This window comes from Oreochromis niloticus, linkage group LG6 (genome assembly GCF_001858045.2).
Source record: "Oreochromis niloticus isolate F11D_XX linkage group LG6, O_niloticus_UMD_NMBU, whole genome shotgun sequence".
NCBI lineage: Eukaryota > Metazoa > Chordata > Actinopteri > Cichliformes > Cichlidae > Oreochromis > Oreochromis niloticus.
Window position 1 is genome coordinate 39,222,942 of NC_031971.2, and position 21,929 is coordinate 39,244,870.

The window sequence follows — 21,929 nt, forward strand, 5'->3', positions numbered from 1 at the left end:
TCGGATTCAGTACCACATACGAAAGTGACCCAGATCGGATTTGAAAATATCGGATTTGTGCCGTTCACACTGTCATACCATGATCGGATATGGGTCGCATAGGGTCAAAAAAATCGGATTTGATGCGCTTTTGCCTGCAGTGTGAATGTAGCCTTTCGTATGTGGTACCGAATCCGATACATATCCGATGTTTTAGAAAGCGACTGCTGTTTGAACGGTCATGTCGCATTAAATCCGTCTTTTACGTCACTGACACAAGACAGACGCCAATTATCAGTGCCCGAGAAGACATCGCGAACGCTTCCTGGCCATCCAGTGTAGATGTCAGTGAAACTGTTGGGAAGACAACGTGAACATTTTATTTGTACTGTATAATCTGCAGATTCTGACAGAAATCTGCAACTATCCTTTGAAGCACCGCTCCTCTAAAACAGCAATAAGGATCATTATTAGGTTATTTACATTATTATGTAAATAACAAAATAACTTAAAGCAAAAACTGGGAAACGTAAAGTCCGAAGTCTTTATATTAAGGGCCATCAGTCAAACAATACTGTTTGCTCTGGGTCTAAACAGAGCGCGTTGTGTGTGACGTCTTCTTTTGCGCATGCGGGCCGCTTTGAAGGTTCACACTAGAGCGCGTTTGCTGTCGCATTTTATTTGTAGTGTGAACAAGCAGACAAAAAAAATCGGATTTGATCAAAAAATCGGAATTGAGCATTAAGACCTGCAGTGTGAACGTAGCCTTAGGTACATGCGGCTGTCTTCTTGTTTGATAGAGTGATACCATATATGCCCTATAGCTGCAGAAAAGGCTAACATTGTTATCGTTTTACAAAAAAAACAGCTAAACATGAGAGGTTTTAGGAAAAAGTTTGTGGTTTCCATTGTTTAAGCACCGGTTCCAACCAAAGGAGGTATGTTGTATCAACAGAAAAGCCTAACTTGGTTATCATTTTGCAGAAAAAAAGAGACTGCTAAAAATAAAAACATGAGAGGTTTTTGGACAAAGTTTGTGTTCTCCATTCTTTAAGCACCGGTTCGAGCACCGTTTAAGCACCGGCACCGTTTCAAAAGTACCGGTTTGGCACCGGTATCGGATAAAATCTCAATGATACCCATCCCTAACCATGACAGACTCTGTGTGTCACAGCTAGGCAGATTTAAAAAGTAGATCGTATTCACCATTCTGACAGATCCCATCCCTGTTTGGGGAATATTTAATGAAGTTACTCTTTGGAGACCCACATATAGATGCTTTTGATGATGCTGTCTATAGATTTCAGTAATTGGAACAGCTAGAAGAGACAAACCACCTCGGCTCTTGTTAACATTTTATTAACCCAGGGAGAAGCTGGCAATGCAGCAGAAGTTCAAATCTAAAATGTTTGATTGAGTGCTGGGTCCCCACAACATGGGTCACATTTCATGGGTGGTTGATCTGGAGATTTTTTTCTGCTTTTTTCAACAATAATAAGAGTTGTATATCAGTGTCTAAACACACTGTCTCTGAACTGTCTTCAGGTAATGTCATCCTCTCTCCAAGAAAACCGTCAGTCAAAAACACATAAAACTATAAACCAGCAGAGAGCTAAATATAACCAATGCAGAATACAGAAGCACAAAACAATAATCAACAAAAATAATCAAAAATGCAAAACTACAAAACCCCAAAACATGCCAAACTCAAAACTCTGGGTCCAAGACTCAGACTCACCTTAACTGATACGCTAAACAAATCTATAAACCAAAAAACACCACAACAGAGCACAGCTGACAGAAAATCATTAGTTGTAAATTTGTGAGTTAATGTATTTATTTCCCTGTGCACGCTCAGGCTGCAGCTCATCTGAAGTGTCACATTGACATCTGAGAGCTCTGAAACTTCAAACTTTTAGCTATTCGGTGCGCTCAGCTCTGACACTGTCCCGAAGCCAAACGAAGAGTGAGAAATCACTTGTGTGTGAAATGATCTTTACTCATTGAATTTTTGGTGATAAATAACCAACAAATGGACTGATTGACTTTGTAATGTGCCCTAGTTGCTCTTCTAGCTTGTGTTCAGCACAGCAGTTGCCATGGTGATCTAGCCAGGTTAAAAGAGATCCACCTTCCTGGTACTGAAAACTCTGACTTTAGGCTCAACATACCCGAACAACACATTAATCTTGCTTTGCAGTGCAGGCAGCATTTACCTAGAACGTTTCAATCTCAGTTCTTACCCGTGCTCATCGTGTCTCTACATCAAATCTTCAGTCAGATCTCATTAAAGTGAGAATAAACATGATAAAGTCACAACTTTATAGTTTTTTCATTCGATCATATTTTCTTTTAATGACTGCACTCATTTTCACATTACATATAGAAATGACATGTTTTCTCATCATCAGGAGTTTGGATGAGATCCACCAGAACCGCCACCACTCCCACTCCCCCTCCCATTACCACGAGCCCCACTTGGAGCACCAACGCTCAGGTGACTCGGACTACGAGTACTCTGAGGACAGGTAACCTGTTGTTGGAATCTCCTGGGATCTTCAGGATGAGGGGTGGGGCAGTGAAAATCTCTTCTAGTGGACTTTTTTTACTTGTAAAAAAGAAAGATTGACATATGTCAGTTCAATGGTTGATTCTCTAACAGTGAAACTGGCCATCATCAAACATGAACTTGCGGGGCTTTGACACAATTCTATATATTTCTCAAAGGTTGAATAATGTTTTTGTTTATGTGTGTGTAATGTGATCTTGCCAAACTAATTTCTACTAATACTACTAACAGAGTGAAACTACCCATATGGAAAAGAACTAGAAAAACAAACTTGTGGTAAATGTTGAAGTTTTATGTATATATAGTATAAAGTCTTAGGCTTCCTTCACACAGAACATGGCATGTGCTGCACTTGCATCTGTAAGAATACTGGACCTCTGTTCTTCTTTGCATTAATTAAAAAGATTTGATAGATATGTAGAGCAACAGAAAGGAACACTTAGAAGTCTAAGCTGTGTTTACACATATTGTACGTCCCCTCGACTGTTAAAACACACCTGTGTACTGCTGGTGCCATGGCTCTGGTTTAGGGTTATGTACAAATAATTTCTTTATTTTCTCACTCTTTACACTGATTCAAGTTTTACTTCCTGTTGTATTGCACGCACAGCACTGGTATTTTACTTCTGAGTCGCCAGATTGTGTCTTTGATGGTCAGATGTTCTCTTTGCTGTTAAGCAGTTTCTGGGAATCCTCGTGTGCATCTTGGGTTTCCTTGCACGTGGAGGTGTTTATGAGTGACTTGGGTTTTTGGAGAGTTTCTTTTTTTTCCTTCCTCTTCTTAGAATTTTTTGCCACACATGATGGAAATTTAGGATTAAGGATTTGGATTTGGGCGGATTCCACCACTTTGCTCTGTGAGGAAAAATGGGCTTCTGTGGTGGTCCCAACTCAAAGTGTGTTGTTGTATAATTGAGTGAATTGGGATGCTGGATGCTTCAGTTTCAGATTGCAGCAGTGCAGTTATTGTCTCCTTTATATCTTTAAATCTGTTTACTCATAAAAGTGGCCTTTGCAGTTTCCTCATGCAATATAATTGTAGGAAATTAAATCAAGTGCGCATTAAATGTGTGCGAGTGTGGATGTTTACATAGACACTTATTTACACCGAATAGTCTTAAATTGTGAAAATACAACAACAACAAAAGTTGTTGAGCCTTTTACGACACGTAATACTAAACTCTTCTAAGCTAAAGAGAATTTAACAGAACATGTGACATCCACAGCGGGCGCTGTTTCTCCCGCTGTCCTGACGATCTATTCAAACCATGCAGAGCATGAGCAGAGCAATGCTGTGCAAAAGGTTGCTGCAGTTCAGGAAAGAACCTCAGTGAACAGGATACAGAGGAGTGCAAAATTTGTTATTCAAGCAAAGACAGATTATTTTAGTTTTCACAAATACAGTATCGACAGTGCGTCTGAAAGGAAATGACACACTGTCACGTGTGGAGAGGAAGCAGCTGATTGCTGTGCTTCGTGCCTCGTCACAATGGCGGCTGCCATATTATGTGCTTCTGCTGCTGCTGATAATGACTCACAGAAACGTATTTTACTACAGTCCAAACACACAAAATGTAAAACTGCATTTATATTTGCACAACCTTGCACCAAAACATGATGGAAATCCCCATGAAATTTTCATTTCTGAGCAGCAGACTCCAGATTCCTTCTGAACGATCCCACCACCGCCCCCCTGTGAAACCTGCCCACCAGAGAGTGGGAGTGGGTCAGTGTTTTGAGTTTTTTTGGGCTATTCTTCTTACTGCAGCCACTGAATGTGGAAGGTGTAGAGCTTTTCTACTGTTAAGCCATCATAGTGCGCAGTGCACAGCCCCCTTTTCATTGCAGATGCACTCATGGATTCAAAATAGAAAGTGCACACGGTAGTGGCGTTGCATGCCACTTTCTTAAGAGTTGTTTGTAAAACATGAATATTTACTACAGGAGTGTATGCACAGGTTTATTCTAAGTCTTTTCCATATGGGATTCTCTGCTTTTGAATGGAGACTTGATTGAAATCTCAGAATTATGATTTCCTGGTTTCTGTCATTCATAACTTCACTTTACCTGTCTGAGTTGCCATCCTCTTCTTTTGTGTTGTTTTTCATTTGTTCACTCATCGTCATGCCAATGACAGTGAGGTCCTGGAGATGCACAGGTCTATCCGGGGCGGGAGTGCCGAGTGCCTGCACACAAACAGGTAAAAAGAAAAAGAGTAGCTGCCATCATTTCCATTTTCACTATACTTTAACAACTCCACCTTAACTCTTAAAGTTGGCCTTTATAATGCAAAAGGAACGTGCTGGTTATGTTTATGTCTGTTACTTCTGCTTTTCTGCACATGCATGAACACAAAAGTGTCACGAGTAGTTGTAGCACACATAAATTCAACTGTCTCATAACAACACAAAACAGTGTATGAGGGGATTTGAGCCCCGCTCGGCACCTGACCTTAAAGAAGGCAAAGCTTTGTGATTAATTTCTTTTATTTCTTTTTTTTTTGCCTTGGATGTCTTCTCTACATAACAGCAGTTATGGATTGTTTTTCCACTTTTTTCTTGTCTTCCTTTACGTGCATGATCTCCGCTCATACAACCAGGGGCATAGGTAGATACAGCAACACCCTCCCCCCCAAAATGCCCCTGTTAGTAAACGGTATCCATAAAGACATTTACAGGTAAGCTTTTAGCGTTAAAGGCAGTCCTGCAAACCCTTTTCTGTGCCTGTCCAGCTTTCCCAGACTCATTTGTGGAGTTGGTGGGCCATTTATTCGTAGCAGTGATCTCTCAATGCAATAAATGCCCATATGTCTCCCAGGCCGCTGTGCTGATTGTGCGTGCTGTGGTCGGAGTGTGTGCCAAGTTGCTTTGTCATGGTGCCGCTTCAGTGAGATGTGTTGCTTTCCCATCTGCATTACACAATCTTTTACTTGAGCACACTGCTAATCTTACATGTGTAGCCCATCATCTACAAATCATAAAAGAAACACAACTGGAGTAATTGCAGTTTCTAGTAATGCTGCCCGTGAGGGTCTAGCAGAGCTCACCTACTCTGCACACTTTGCATGGGCAGTTCCCTCACCTGAACCAAACTGAGTACTTTCAGTCTGGAGATATTCATGTGTGAAAACAGCTTTGGGTGACCAACAGGTGACCAAAACTTTCAGGGCCAAGGACCCATTTAGGGACACAAAATTTTCCAAGCATCATTGTAACACCAGTTTAGCTATTTGCGGCTTCCCCTTACTCGATGGTTTGGACGGACTTCAGCCAGCTGAACCTAAAGAATGAAATTACAGATTAATGATGATGATGTTATTGGCCCTACGATGCTGTTGGAGGGCACAATGGGGGCACAAATGATTCCCATCTATTATATATGTATAATTTATATTAATTTGTGATTCATAGCAAAATATTTTTAAGGCCCCTTGGCTTCAGGAGTTTACTGACCATCACTGCCCTAGACAACATTCTAGGTTTTCAGTGAAATCTCAGTAAACTATCAACTGGACTGGCAAATAAAGTTGCTTCAGATTTTATTCAACTCAGGATAATTTGGATAAACCTTCCTGAATCCAACACAACATCAACAGAGAACAAACTGAACTCACTAAACTTTTAATTCCTTTCGTTACTTTTAAGTCAAGTCAAGTCAAGTCAAGTCATCTTTATTTATATAGCACATTTAAAAGACATCAAGTGTCGGCCAAAGTGCTGAACAGAGGGATAATATAATGAAAAGAATTAAAATAGATAAAATGAAACCATTATAGAAACATTGTAAGACATCCATATATGTTTGTAAAAAGTATATGTGTACATGCAAATATGCAAATACAAAAATGTACACATTCAGACACAAGCACACATACGTGAACATAAAATACATGTATACGTGTATACACATGCAAACATCATCCAATGAGATAAAAGACCAGAATAGTTAAAACAGAATAAAAGAGGTGTCAGAGAGATCCGAAAGCCCTGGAAAATAGGTGGGTCTTCAGATTCGATTTGAAGACTTCCAAAGATGAAGAGGAGTTTATGAAAGGGGGAAGACTGTTCCAGAGTTTCGGGGCAGCAATGGAGAAAGCCCTGTCACCTTTATTTAACCAAGAAAGGAAACTCTTGAGATTAAGACTCTTTTGCTCGAGTGTCCTAGACCAAGATGGGCAGCATTAATCCGTCTACCTTTTGGATGGATGGAGAAACTGAAGCTCCCAAAGAAAACCCACTTAAATTGTACACACAAAGTCCCGTCCTGGGTTCGACCCCTTTTACTGTGAGGTAACAGTGCGGACCACTGAACATTTAAATCGCGTTTTGACTCGATTTCTGTCTTCCTCCATGCTAATTAGAGCGCTGGCATGCTGTTGACATTGTAAGCACTGGCATTAGCATTTAGTTTAAACGTGCTGTGGCTAAATGAAGCCGAGATGGGCTGTTAGCCTGTCTGTAGACCCTTAAGAGGCCTACAAACAAAAGAAAGTAGAAATGTGGAGAATGGAGATTGCTTAATGTTAAGGACTTTCACAACTTGTAGTAATCTTATGCAAAACCATTATTTGCCTCACAAAGTGGCCGCTTACCAGGTTAAACTGGGGGCAGTGCCATTTAAGTGCGTACTAGCAAGGGCTTGTTGGTTGTTGTGTATTAATATGAAGGGTTGCTAATAGTTATGACAGTTAATTCCTCCACCAGAGCTCATAATGTCCACTAGTGACCAACTTTAACTAAAGAGCAGAACAGGTGGTTTTAGTCTTATTTAAAGTAACCTGATGTTTGTCTAAGTGCTCCATCGAGTCTCATGAAAAAACCTGAAAGATGTGATCAGCTATAGGTTGGTGTGGGTTGAAGTTGCCAGAGTACCCTGATGATGACTGCTGGTTAAATGAAACCTGAGGATGCTTTGCAGCTGATGGGCTAAAACACACGAAGTAACATCATTTTTCAGATGCTGATGATGGAATCAGAGAGTGTATGTATGTATGTAGTTTCTGCTTACTTTCCCTTTTTCCTGCTTCTGACTGCTTTCACAGAACAGTAAACGCTCATATATTTTTTGAAATATGCTATTTCAGTTTCTTTCCAACAGTTAAAAGCTAAAATGTATTCCACTCTGTATAACTTGGTGTAGCTTAGCCCCCAAAGTTTGAAAAACAGGGGGGAAGCATTCAGAAATCCTCACTTACAATCTGTCTACAGCAGAGATGGTAGTAAAGGTATAGCTCTTTAAGCAGATTCATTACAGTTGACTGGGGACATGTCCAGGTGACCAGTGCAGTGAAAGATCATTTAAATATTGCCTCAGTAAAATTGCCGGGGGGGGGGGAGAAAAAGTGAGACTTGCTTCATGAAGGTCTTTAGGGGACACTTGGGGTTATGTGGACATTTAGCAACTGAGGAATGTTAACTGGTGAGGTTACGAAGTGCTAATGGGTAGAAAGCATCACCAGCATCAAAAAGACATACTGATGGTTCATATTTGCTATAATGCCTGAACACATAATTAGCAGAGTGACAGACCTCATGTAGGAGCAGTTCCCTCCATTTTTGTCTGTTCTGCTCTGATAACAACGCGTACATCCTATAGATCTGCTGCAGCTCGGTTTCCTCACCACGTGTCGCCTCGGCAGCTTTAGATTGTGTTACATAATTGGTGTTACATGTAATGTTCCTGTACGTATGTGTGCGGGGTCAATCCACCAGAGAACAATCTCTACACTCTTCTCTCTGAAGTCACAGACTGTATGTAGCTCATCTCGTGGGCATGATGCTGCAGGAAGCTGCCTTTTAATCGAGCTGTTACATAAGCTGTGGATAGGAGCCATTAAAGCTACCCTACTTTATGTTACCATGTTAATGTTCTACTTCATTTTGTTTCCCCTTCCTGCACTTATTTGGCTTGTTTCTGTCAGTTGTGTGTATCATTTTTGTTTTCCTTTGCCTCTCTTTGCATGCGGGTCTTTCCCCACCCACTGTGGGCGGGGTTTCTGGCACACAGCTCCACCCTCCCCGCATGCCTAAAGAGCAAGCCGCCCCACAGGCAGGAGGGGGGCAGCGCCTTGCCTCGTAGCATCCTCACACACCGTGTGCTCAGGTTCACAGATGAGGTCACGGTTAGGTAAGAACACACCCACTTCACATGTCCTCGCCTCCCACCATTGGTCCTCTCGCCACCCAAAACTGTTTCTTTTTCCCTTTGGAGCGTGTGCTGGTAAAAGCAGGGTGTTACTCTTAAGCTCTTGTTGCCGTCCATGTCAGGCGTTTGGCCTCAAAGCGTCATGTGCAACGTCATGCGATGGCAACGAGCCAGCCATCTGTTGATTGTAGCTGTTGTCAGCAGCATGATGTGACACAGGACAGGCATGCAGCTGAGCTCTGCTCTCCTCGCTCACTCCCAGACACACACAACCGTCCCTTCTCCCACGTAGACCTGGTTCCCATGACAACCTCCCATCTGAGTGGTCTCACTCTACGAGGCCGTGAGGAGTGAGTGGCGGTGATAAATGGAAACGCAGCATCAGAGCCATTACCGTTTTAATGCGCTGTCTCATGGCCTCCCTTCTTCTCTCTTTGTCTCTCTCTCTTCTTGTTACCTTTCTTCTGATTTTCTCTGGATTTTCTTTGTCCCCCTCTCTCTTATCAACCCTCCCTTTTTGCTTGATCGCCTCATCCTTTCTCTTTCTCCCTCTGTGGTGGTCTCCCATCTTCACTCTTTGCCTTATTTTGTTCTCTTTCTTTTGACTATTTCTGCCGTATCTCTTGTTCCCCTTCCCACTCATCATCCTTCTGTTTTCAACATCTTCATCACCTCGCCTCCTCCTCGCATCCTCTGTCCCTGTGCATCTCTGCTTCTCTCTCTGCTGCCCTGTTGTGGCGGTGCAGTGACCTGCAGCCGTCGTTGGACAGAGTGAGGAGCGCCAGCACCACGTGTCTGAGACCAGACTTTCACTCTACTGACAGAGACAGGTATCAGAAGAACATGCACACCATAACCTCTATCTGCACTCTTTTTCTGATAGAGTCATTCAACTTTTTGGGTGTTAGGATGCTGCATGTCTCCACTTCCCTTCACATCATGTGCCCCTTTCATACATGAGTAAATTTGCCATTATACGCCCTCATTTAAAAAAATAACCCAACTCAAACTATCTAGCTGTTTGCATATATCAGTGCGTTTAACCTCCAAGACAGATGAAGGAGTTAAACAGGAACAGATGAGATTATAGACCACAAAAGTCCCAGCAAGCATTGCAGAGTGCAGCGTCTCTCAGATATTTTTTGCAGATATGCTTATTCAGTTTCTTCCCAAGAGTCGTATACTAAGATTGATTCCACCCTGCAGTCAGTAAACAGAAAAAATGGCAGCATAGATACTGTGCATTTATTATTTATTTATTTTCAAATAATAAGGTGAGGATAAGGAGAGAGATTGGCCAGTAAATCAACAGCTTCACCTTCACACTCATCCCTTTCTGTACCTCTCTACCTGAGTCAGTAATCTACCGTTTTCCATCGGAGAATCCTTGCCTCAGACTTGGCGATGCTTGTTCTTATCCCAGTTTCTTCAAACACAGCTGCAAACTACCCCATTGTAAGCTGAAAATCCATCGAGCAGGTCCACATAGCTGCAATAAGCAGAATCACAAAAAGCTGACAATCGCTGTCATCTTCACTGCACATAGAAATTCTGTCCGTACCAATTATCATGAGTCCTGGTGGAGTCTGATTGTTGGTATAACTGCTGACTGAGCTCTTGTTAGGAACATATAGGGATGTAACAGCTGGTGACACCATGTTTGATCCTCTGTAGTCTGTGAGGAAGGTTTAATTTTACAGATGCAACAAAAACTGTGTTATTGTAATTCTGGTTCTTCTGGTATTTTTACCACCGTGTCAGTTTGTTTGCTCACAGATTTCTCATGAGAAACGTGTCTCTGTGGAGCTTTTACCTGATGTTGTGCCATGAAGTTGAAAGAAGCCTTTACTGTCCCTTTCCTCACTAACAACCTCTCTCCTACTGGGATGCTCCTACTCCCTCCCACCTTCCCGCCCCTCCAGGTGTTCCAACTCTTTGCCCCGAAAGACTCCCCCAAGCCCCAGGATCTTAGTAGAACATGTGGCCCCTGAGGAAGACAGGTACACCGGGTCCACCCCCCTGTGCCATCCCCTGACACGCTGCGGTTCTGCTTGCCTGCTCATACGTCCCTGAACTCTCACTTGAAAGCCTATCCTGTAGCCTGAAGCTTGTCGTGTAGTGATATGTACATTGTAGATCTTGTGATCAGCACCGCTTCCAACCCTTTTCCTGTAAATATTTGTTGTCTAAGGCTGTATAATCTCTCCTTTGTTGTGCTGCACCTGCTTCTCTTTTCTGAATTTCTCCACTTCTCTGGCTTGAAAGCACTTTTGCAGCTATGCAGCTTCCATAAACCAATAGAAAGACTGAGTTTGAACCTTTTATAGTATTTCTTGCCCAGAGCTCAGTTGGGCCATTCTCTGCGTCACCATTTTCCACATCGTGTTTGTTTTTCTTCCTCTCTCTCTCTGTGGCCGCTGTGTGCCAACACAGGCAGTCTAACAGTTCTCCAGGTCCAAACTGTCCAAAGGGCAGCAGAAAAAGCCTGGAGGGGGACAGGTAAGATCATTCATTCATTCATTCATTTACCTGTATTTCCACCTCATTACCCTAATCCCTTCCTTTTTCTCCAGAGGGATCATATTTAACCATCTGTACCTTTTGGTCATGTGTGGAATTTTTTTTTCTTGTTCAGGTCTAAGAAATCCTCAGAAAGGCCTTAGATATAAACACACTAATCCATATTTGTGATTTGTTTTGTATAGTAAATGGAGCTTCGCTGACATAAACTGGGTTTCTGTGTTTTATATGTTTGGAATTAAGCAAGAAAAAAAGCCTTTTTTTAATAATCGAGAAGCTAAACTGACTTTTCATTCTCTGTGCAAAGTTACGTTTGTCCAATCTTCCCTTCAGTGTTGTGTACTTGTGCACCTCTGGATTGCTTCAGGCACACATCACAAAAAAGAGCCAAATTTTTCTCTCAGAGACCTTGCACAATGCACAAGTCAGGGAAATTCAAAAAACAGTCAACATGGTTCTGGCTCGGTCCCTGCTGCCTTCTCTGCTGAAGGCTGTTTGGGAGGGCATAGGGTTTTTTTTATCATCTTAAACATTAAAGTCCAGTCAGTTTGACCCAGAAGATGATGCTCTCCATCTAAACTCTACAGTGAAATTAGAGATCAGTAATCTGAAAATATAGCTGAAGATAGAGGCAGTGCTGAAAGCGGTTCAGAGGTGCATGATGACACGGCCTTGAAGAACAAAACAGCTAAATTTAACTCAGGTCAAGTTTTTGATTGTTTTGAGGTTGCAGAACTACATTTTTTTACATTTCATAATTGTAATATGTTAAGCCCACCAACTCTTCCTCTGTCTTGAACAAGCTGGTTTAGCCCCGCCTTCTTTAAGCTGACTTTTTCTGATTGGCTGCCCCTTTAGAAAATAAAAAAACTGCAGGTGGGCCGATTAGACCATAATTAATATGACCATCCACCACTGAAACAGACTGTTTGTGTTGTTTTGAGTTGCTATTTTTCTGTTTTTATTCCTTTTTCTTTTGCTGACGGCAGTCGCATCCAGCCCACCTCTATCCTGAGGGGCAGTAGAGGGAGAGGAGGCCCTCTGAGGCCCTTTGGCCAGACAGTCCTGTCAGGGTCTTGTCCTAACTCACCACGGCTGGACAGGTGCATGCTGTTGCCAGAGCCCCGCCTCCCCTCACCTGGTTTCCTCTCTGTTACACTGAGTGTGCTGCTACTGAGTGCACAAATACTACCTATATCAGCCATATCCCAGTATGATCTTTATGATATGTTGCTCACAAGTGATGTGATTTTTTTTTTTAATAAATTGTCTGTACATAAAGTATTTGAAGTATTTTGGGGATCTGTAGAAATACTCAGACACAATCTTCCTTTGCTTCTCCTGCAGCTTCATTGATGATTCTGATCAGTTTCTCTCCTATCTTGACCTTTGACCTTTACCATTGACCCCAGTTTGTTGCTTCTGTGACTGAGTGTTGGGTCTCACTTGAATGAGAGATTAATCTCTTTATCATTATATGTATGTATAACTAATTTTCCCACCTCCATGTGTGTTCATGTCCTGCAGAGCACACCCTTATGGCAGCCCGACTTCCCCAGCGGGGACTCCCTCATCAGGTCGCAGGGGCAGGCAGCTCCCTCAGCTCCCCGCTAAAAGCAGCAGTATAGAGCAAGGTGTGTTGTGTGTGGAGAAACATTCATAAGAAAGAACATGTATCGCAACAGTTTGAAAGTTGTAATCATTCACATCAAAAGGGAATGATTACAATTATTAAAGTGTTGTCAAAGTGAATAACTAAAAGGATTTTTAAATGCATCAGGTTTGTCCCATAACCGGACCAGTGACATCAGAAAAACAGCCATGTGCTGTCACCTCAGCGTGTATTATAGTGGCGTTTGTCAGATGTCTGCTTCACACCCTGAAATTTAGGAAAACACGCCCCTTCACAACAGTAACCCAGCTTGCTGACAAATGATAAGTGCATGAAGGCCAAAGCACACCTTGTATTGTTCTTTGACTGACAGCAGTTTTGATGAATAGCACTTATTGACACCCTGGGATTAGAACGGGCTAAAATTAGAGAGCCTTATAATAATGAGTAACTGTAGTAACTGAACGTGTTTTAAAATTCTGGATTGCAGCTCTAACAGCTTCAATGCTGCACCCTTAAAAGTTAAACCCTCTAATTATGGTCACAGATTGTGTTTTATAGCCCAGTACTGGGACCTCCAGGTTGAAAAGGGTTAACAACCTTTAAATTGTCAGTGCAGAGGAGTGCTGAGTAGATAAAACTCTTATGCACTTATGTAGGCTGCGCTCATATTTGACTCTATGCCCACAGCTTCAGTGCCTTTAAGGTTTTTTTGCCCTGAATTTTGTCTTTCATCTGTTGGATTAGGAAGACTTTTAGCATACAATAAATCTCTGTGTCCTTCTCACCAGGCCAGGAGTGAGATTTGAAAATTACATGATGCCATTTGAAGGACTGTAAAAATTATCAACTGCAGTGTAAGGTCATTTCAAACAGCAGAACTGAAGCATGACAAATGGTCACCCTTTAACCCCTTAAGCCCAGCGCTATTAAATTTCACCTGAAAAACAATATCTCCAATTTCTGTCACCAACAGCAGCACAACAGTGAAGGATTAGGATGTGGAAATACATATAATGAGTCTCCACATCACAATCACCAGGCTGGAGTGAAAAGTTCAGCCACATTCATTTAAAAAAAATCCTGTTTTAACAATTCTCAGCTGTAATTCTAGCAGGTTTGACTCAGCAGAAAAAAATCTAACATTCAGTCATAGTTTAGTCAGTTACACTGGCTCTTGTTGTTTGTGTTTTAATGACCTCTTGGGTCAAAAGGGTTAATTTATTTTTTAAACGCTCAAAAAAGAGCCTGAAACGCACAGTTCAGGGCAAAACAACAAACCTATCAAAAATCCCTGAAAGCAGTTCAGGAAGCCGTCGGCATAAAGTAAGTGCATCAAGATTTCTATCTGCTCAGCACTCCTTTGATTGAAAAAACAATATGAAGGCTGTTATCCTTTCCCACTGTGGAGTTTTCATACTGTTTAGAGGGTTTTAACTGCAGGTGTAGAGCAGAGTGTGCAGGGACAGCACTGCACCGTTAAGGAAACCTATTTAGCCTATTACATGTAAGAGAGTTAATAAAGACAGACCGAATGTGGAAGTTAACCAAAATTAGGAACACAATTTGTTCACTCCCTGACTTTTATTTGCATTAACTGCTGAAGACAAAAATGTCTTTTTATGTCTGTTTGATATAATAATCAGATGGTGATTGTATAATAGTCAGTCAGTCTTATTTTAGTATTTTTGATCCACTTTCACTTGTTTTATTAACGTTACTGCATTTCACTATTTATACAAACTCAACATTTCCTGGTTTTAAAAATAAAACCTTTGCAGGGTTTCACTGGACAGACACATTACACGTCTTAAAAAGACTTTTATTTTGAAACATTTGTGGAAAACTCATACATTCTTTAACTTATTTCCTAAAAGGTAAAGATGTATTTAAAGATGGTAAATTCTGTTATTTAATTAGAGAAAAAGTGAGTTGCGGACTTAAATACAGTATCAGTCCGACTTTAATGGCATCGATGCAGGAAATAGCAAAGTCTAAAATAATCCAGAACCAGCTTCCAGTTTGGATTCAGGAGACAGACACTATCTCTACTTTTAAGATTAGGCTTCAAACTTTCCTTTTTGGTAAAGTATATAGATAAGGCTAAATCAGGTGACCTTGACTCCTCCTTTATGTGCACTGCAATAAGTGTAGGCATGGGGGATTCCCATGATGCACTGAGTGTTACTTTTTCACTCACTGCGTGTTTGTACACCTCTCTGTATTTAATTATGAGTTATTATTAATGTCTGGGTCTTTTCCACAGCATGTCTTTGTCCTGTCTTCCTCTCCACACCTCCAAACAGTAACAGCAGAGTCTGAGCCATGAGTCTGGTACTGCCCGAGGCTTCTTCCTGTTAAAAGGGAGTTCTTCCTTCCCACTGTCACCAAGTTCCCTGAGGCAACTGTTGTTGTGATTTGGCACTATGTGAAGAAAATTTAACTGAATTGAATACTAGACACAAGAGAGAAAACACTACCAAAATAAAACAGTACAAATAGAACAATACTGAAACTAAAAACACAAGACTGAGCTTACAAAAGGGTGTACACAAGGGTGAATAACTAAATAAACAACCTAAGAAGTGCCCTGAGGATCATTAATATTAAACATAATTCATGACAGTATTGTTCTTAAGTTTAATTTCTGCTCCATGAAACCTGCTGGAGTTTAAGACTTTAACAGACTTTAAAACATCAGTCACTGTCTGGTGGATTTCTCAGCGCTCACTTGCCTGCTGATGGCGCCAAGAGTCTTAGTATATTTCCAAATTCTCCCAAGTGGCTATTTTCCAAAGAGCTCCAGGTTGTTGATGTTCTCACAGTTGTGGAGTTTAGGAATATGCTCTCAGGTGGGAATTTATTTTTTGTGCAACTCTAAAATGTAAAATAAGTTTAACAGCTGTTTGATTAAAAGCATTAACTTCAGGGAATTTGGTTTTAGTTCCTCTAAAACTTTAGCCTATGTAAGTTTTCCTCACTTCCCAGTGTTTCCTTCTGGTTCAAATTCACTGTTTTTCTCTGCAAAGATAAATCTGTAAACACTAAAGTAGGATTTCACCTAACCATAAATCCATAAATCTGGCATTCCCAGAAGACCTGGATTGGAATTTGAAGTTTATACTTAAACTTTTTCAGTGCAGATCTAAAGTGTCTTTGACTCTTCCTGATGGAGTCTCCAGTGCACATAATGCTCCACCTAGTGTCAGAACCCAGGTCCTGCAGCCACAGGAAACAGCATCCAATTAAAACACGTGTATTTTATTTTTCTTCATGGGTTTTGCTTTTTTCTCAGTTTCATGCTTTTATCCATATCCTTGGTCTTTTTAAAAATTTTGTGCCTCAGCCCTCGCAGTGGAGGAGCGAGCCCGACAGCTGCAGATGAAAGTACATTCCTACCGGCCTTCAGCCTCCCACGACCATGAGACGAACCTCAAGACCAAACGGGAGGTGAGTGTTTGTATTCGCCGCTCACCTCTTCTTTCTGGACTTTATAAACAATGTATTTATTCTTCATTCATCCTGAGTTTGAACAAACGTACTGAGCTTCCCACCCTCCTTCTCTTTACCTCCATCTTTAGATGTATGCAGAACAGAGGCGCAGCAGCGACAACATGTCGGCCAGATCTTCAGACAGCGATATGAGCGACGTGTCGGCGATCTCCCGAGCCAGCAGTGCCTCCCGCCTCAGTAGCACCAGCTACATGTCTATCCAATCAGAACGGCCCGGGGGACGACTCAGGTCAGTTGTGACTGTAAAGGCTGCTTTTCAACACTACAGCCATCATTTTTAATATTCTAATTAAACCTAGATGTCGCAGAAGTGCATGCTGATCACAGTCTGTCTTTCTTTTCTTGCATGCCACTTGCCGTTGCATGTTTGTGTCCTTCTGCATGGTCTGTTTCCTCCATCCACGCACACGCGAAAACATGAACACACAAACACGCAACACACTGAACTCAGATCCAAGTCATTAGAGGAGGACAAGAAGGACAGGAGGATCTCATGGGGGGTGGATGGAGAGGAGGAGGAGAATGAAGGTGGAAAGAGGCAGGTCTCCGAGGAGCTGAAGCACAGGAGACACACTGTGGCAGGAGACACGAGAGAGTCCAGGTAAAGAGTTCTCACACGGTGAATCCACCGATGATGGAACGGTCCATCTGCTCACTGTACAACCAGGTCCACATAGATCTCTCAAGTCCAAAGAAAGGCCGTCGGTAGCTATTAAAGGTGGAAATATAAGCAGTTTATATAGATGTGAGTAGGGAACCTACTCCAGTAAATATCCATATTTATGGGAAACTCCTGTTACCCATCTCCAGTGGCTCGCAGTGGCTTTAACAACAAATTAGCAGAACTAGATCACAGGTGTCAAACATAAGGCCCAGGGTCCAGAATCAGTCCAGCAAAGACTCCAATCTGGCCCACTGGGTGGCTTTGAAAAAAGTGAAGGACTTTTTTGGACTGCCAAAACATTTTCTGTAATTTTACACATTTATAAGAGTTCATTTATTATAACAGCATTTCTCTATCATGTTTGTTTATCACTGAGACACAATGAGCATTTTAGCACTTATTTTTCTTATGAGACATCTATAGATCTAAACATCTATCTATAAATGTCTTAAAATATCTCAAGATTAAAAGTGTAGGTAAACCTCTTAATGCTGTCAGAAAGCTCAGAGTTCAAAGTAGACTGTACGTGGCCCACAATGTAAAATGAGTTAGACATCCCTGAACTAGATTTCACGTTGCTGTAAGTGATTTTTTACATTCTCCATTTGTAAAAATGTGCAGCCGAAACACTGAATTTTATACGGTGAGCATGGATGTAAACACCTTAAAGTCTAGTCCTGAGTCCAAGTCAAGAACAGAAAATTTAACAGTGTGTGAGCAGATTTGTTTGCTTTAACCATCAACCCAGCAGGCTTATGTTTGATCTGTGCCTGGACTTATAATTAAACTCAGACTCTCTTTTTTTAAAACTGTTACTGTTCAAGCTATTAGCCTGCTAAATCAAATAATATACTTTTATTTGATTCATTTCCATAAAAACGGGTAAGCACTCCAAGTCAGCCTAAACATGTTAAGATATTTTTCTCTACCTAAAAGTTTTTCCTTTGTTATTAAGATTAAAATAACCTTCGGGTGCTGCAAACAAGTGTGCACTGGACATTTAAAAAATGTCCTTTTGTGTTACACAGCTTGATGACTTTTAATCACGTTAACAGCATTAGTCCCATCTGTGGTACTAATCATTATTCCTCCCTGAGCCATAGGTGGATTCAAAAGTCAGGACCCAGACGAGTCCCACATAAATCCCTAACCCAAACACGAGTTGCATAATTCAAAATTAAGCACCAACTGAACTAAAACTACACATTTGGGAAAATAAGAAGCCGAGCCAAAAGGATCAACATCAGTTGACCTGAGACAGCTAAAAATAGAGGGAAAAACACCCGATTAAAAAAAGGTGAAAGGAACCTTTTTTTAGGAAGAGGCTACTAGGAGGGAAAGAGTCTATCAGATCTCACTTTAATATTTATTTTGAAAGTAGATATTTAAAACGTTTCTTACTTTCTGTCAATTAAATTCTGTTAAAAACGGTGTCCAATGTTTCAAGTCATGAGGTCACTGTGTAAGTAATTCCTGTCAGCCAAAAGTTCAGACTTAAGGCTGCTTTAAAGCTCAATTACAGGCTGTTTTTTTCTACCCTTGGGTTTGTATGATGTCACAGAGAGCAGATAACCTAATATGGTCATCTTAATCACAAAGCTCGGTGTGTGAACAGAGACGTCCCACCAAGCTGCTGTTCAATCCTACAGCCGATCGCAAGAAAGTTTTCTAAAACAGAGGAAAAGGGAGCTTAAATGGCTTGTTTCAGACAGGGGATGAACTGAGGGAGGGGTCCAGCACAGGATGAAGGAGGTACTGTGAGTCATACAGGCTACTCTAGTTGAATCCAAGAGTGAAAATACGCTGGAAGTAAGTGAAATAGAAGCCCTTTAAAAGAGACCTTTTTAGTCTGCTTATATACAGCTACACACACACACACACACACACACACACACACACACACACACACACACTTACTTTAGCAGCTGACCACTACCAGACTGCTGACAAGGACAAATGACCCCATCTCACAGCTCCACAGTGGGCCAGGTGATGATGTAGTGCAGCTTATTAGCTGGCTAATGTATTGAGGTCTGAGAGAAAAGAGAAAAAAGGGCGGGCGTTCTTTACACAGATCAATCCAAACCAGGTTTTTTCAAAGCCTGACACGCTCTGACTCGGATGTCAGAGGCTTGTGTGTTAGAAATAGATTATTTTCTTTATTTAGTTTATCACCAGTAAAACAAAAGCAACCACAGTCACTCGCACAGAGCCAAAAGTATGTGGACAGTCACATGAGCTCCGTTAGCAGGCATTAATCAGATTCTCTGAGCCTTCGCTCTTCTGGGAAGACTTGTTTGTGGGGAATTTTTCCCATTCAGACACATTAGTGAGGAAGGTCGAGCCTCGCTCTCCATCAGTGCTTCCGTTCATCCCAAAGGCTCTTTACTCCTCTACCTATAATCATTTTGTTATGGACCCATTTGTCCAACACCAAACTCGCTTTATTATTGCAGTTTTTAACTTTAAGATTTATCTTAGTCCACACAGTATCTTAGTGACACTGATGTCACTGACTCACTGTTAAGAGCATTACCTGAAAAAAAGAAGTTAGTGTGTAGCACAGAAGTACACTAATTTTAATCCTTCAAAAAATGAGGTTTGCATAATAATTTAAGACACAGGGGTCCGCTTATTTTTCCCATGGGCTGTACATTCAAACTCAAAATTACAGAGAGGAAAAATTAGATGTGCAAAAGAAGAAAAGAATGTATTGATGAAAGATAAAAAGCACCTGGTGTGGTGGTGGTGGTAGTGGTGCATTTTGCAGTTAAATTCCTGTCCTGCAGCAACTCCGTCAGTATTTGTGGAGGTATTTTCAAATTTCAGTTTCACACCTTCGAGGTTCTGGCTTATATGCAACCACTTGATGTGAATTTCTTCCCTGTTGCAACAGATTTGCAGTTTTTGCTGATTTATCACAGTTAATTTCCGTATCACAAACAGATTCCATGTAATTGCAAACTTGACCCCATTCAACTGTAAACTGGTAGCAGACTGACTCCATCTAATTGCAGAGACCACAAGTTCTTTGCACACAGTCGCACATTTTAACAGTCTGTGGGGAGCTTTTGAATCAAGCCTCAAATGGCTGCTAGAGGAACTCCAGTTTTTGGCTTAATTGTGGTAATGCTGCACAGTCAGTGCACGGGTTGCACCGTGGGTAATGCGGGAGCCATTTTCACATTGTTTAGCCTTCCGTTGGGAGTCCCTCAGTGTTCGAAAACAAGAGGAGATCTAGTATTACAGTGAGGCTTTCAGATTTTCATATCCCGTTGTTTGCATGCTGGAAACAAAGAACACGTGTAATGGACCGAGCAGCATTTTATTCCGTTCAAACACAGAGTTGGATTTTAAAAGCAGACAGTGGAGTCAGACTACATTTATAAAAGCTGGTCAGTGTCAGAAAGCCTGTAATGTGTTTTTAGACAGAGGGTGGGCAGGAATTAGTAACGAGTTGATGCACATCGACTGCAGGCCGCGGGTCAGTTTTCACTCAGAGCTGGATATTAATGCAAGCATTCAGTGGATATTTTCATGTCTCCTCCAGGCCGCTTTGATGATGGCTTGTGGAAGTGACTGAGTGCATACAGAGCAGATTAAACAGTCTTTACATCTTTTTCTGTTACAGCTGTCCTTTAACCTATCCTCCCTCTTTAATTCCCCCACATGTTTGATGTAGTTCTCCTTCCTAATTCCTAATAATTGATGAGCTGCTGCTCATTTAAGCTTTTGTGAGTCCTGCCTTTAAATGCATTTGTTTGCATAGACGTTTGTGGTCAGACACGATGACATTTCAGAATAAAACCACACAAACAGACAAATGCATAAATTTTCCTGCTGACATTTTAAAAATGAGCTGGAAAAAAACACACACACACACACAAATCATAAGCCTTTTAGCCAAAAACAGCAAATGTGATTAGACTGATTTTTTTTTTCCTGTGTCTGTGCCTGTTTATATGTCTTTGTGTTTGTGCAATCCTCCTCGCATGTCTCAGATCCCTCCTTGCATGCATCCTGTGCTGTGACTGCCTGGACCCCCTCCACCCTCAAGACCTGGATCCTCCCCTTCCACCCTACCCCTGTTCTACACGCCCTTCTCTAACTCCCCTGCAGGGAGAGGTGGAGAGGCCTCAGACCACCCTCCCACTTTCTCCTCTTGGTCACTGGACTGTAGCTGTCAGGGACCCACAGGGAGCGGAGAGTTTGGGTGATAGGGGCAGCGTAGCTGGACTCTCTTGCAGCACTTTGGCCCCCTCTGAGCTGATGGACATGCGACAGCTCCTCCGAATCCCTAGGAGACAGCATCGATTGCTGGGCACGTTCTGTCCATGTGTAGTGGCTTGTTTCAGAAGACTGAACTTTAATAGATAATATGCTCAGCTTTAAACTGCTGGAACATTCTACTTCATTCTTATTCTCTTTTTTAGAGGGTTTCACAGCACAGCTCTGTTACCAACCACTTATGATTTGGCTTCAGTTATTTCAGAAGTGTCTAAATAGGGAAGAAAACACAAAGAGTCCAACATATAGTTCCTTTATATGTGTCAAATTATTAGGAATGCTGTAGATGTCACTTAAAAGCCCATTATAGTTTTTATAACTGAAAAGGAAAAATGTTACAAATAAAAACTAGACAAGAGAAAAAAACAATTAACTGAAACTATACTTAAAAATTAAGTTTTAGTCTATTTTAATGTGCTTAGATTGGTCAACAGAGCAGACATGAGGTTGGTAAACGACATGTTTAATGACATTAAAACTGTAAGATGTCAAGTTTGTCTTGTAAAGTTTGAGTTTTGACTCATGTGACATGTTTGGATGATTATATCGTATTTCTTTTCTTTGGGACTCCAGACTTTTATTTGATGCTCTTTCATTAAACACGTTCCCTCAGCAATGTTCATCATCCCCACCTCCCATCA

General features: G+C 41.4%; 1 protein-coding gene across 10 annotated transcripts in view; it reads left to right on the forward strand.

Annotated features, from left to right (window-relative positions):
* Positions 1–21,929, forward strand: part of rims1b (regulating synaptic membrane exocytosis 1b) — an 87,097-nt gene that overhangs the window by 55,524 nt on the left and 9,644 nt on the right. Inside the window, exons 18-28 of one of the 10 annotated variants that reach the window (XM_025908093.1) lie at positions 2,391–2,507; positions 4,686–4,748; positions 5,148–5,225; positions 9,439–9,522; positions 10,615–10,692; positions 11,126–11,191; positions 12,202–12,315; positions 12,740–12,846; positions 16,171–16,274; positions 16,406–16,566; positions 16,789–16,938. In XM_025908093.1, the coding sequence (XP_025763878.1) occupies positions 2,391–2,507; positions 4,686–4,748; positions 5,148–5,225; positions 9,439–9,522; positions 10,615–10,692; positions 11,126–11,191; positions 12,202–12,315; positions 12,740–12,846; positions 16,171–16,274; positions 16,406–16,566; positions 16,789–16,938 (1,122 nt within the window). Of the gene's footprint in view, positions 1–2,390; positions 2,508–4,685; positions 4,749–5,147; positions 5,226–9,438; positions 9,523–10,614; positions 10,693–11,125; positions 11,192–12,201; positions 12,316–12,739; positions 12,847–16,170; positions 16,275–16,405; positions 16,567–16,788; positions 16,939–21,002; positions 21,920–21,929 lie in introns of those variants that run through there. The other 9 variants (XM_025908099.1, XM_025908094.1, XM_025908095.1 and 6 more) reach the window with 9 other exon arrangements.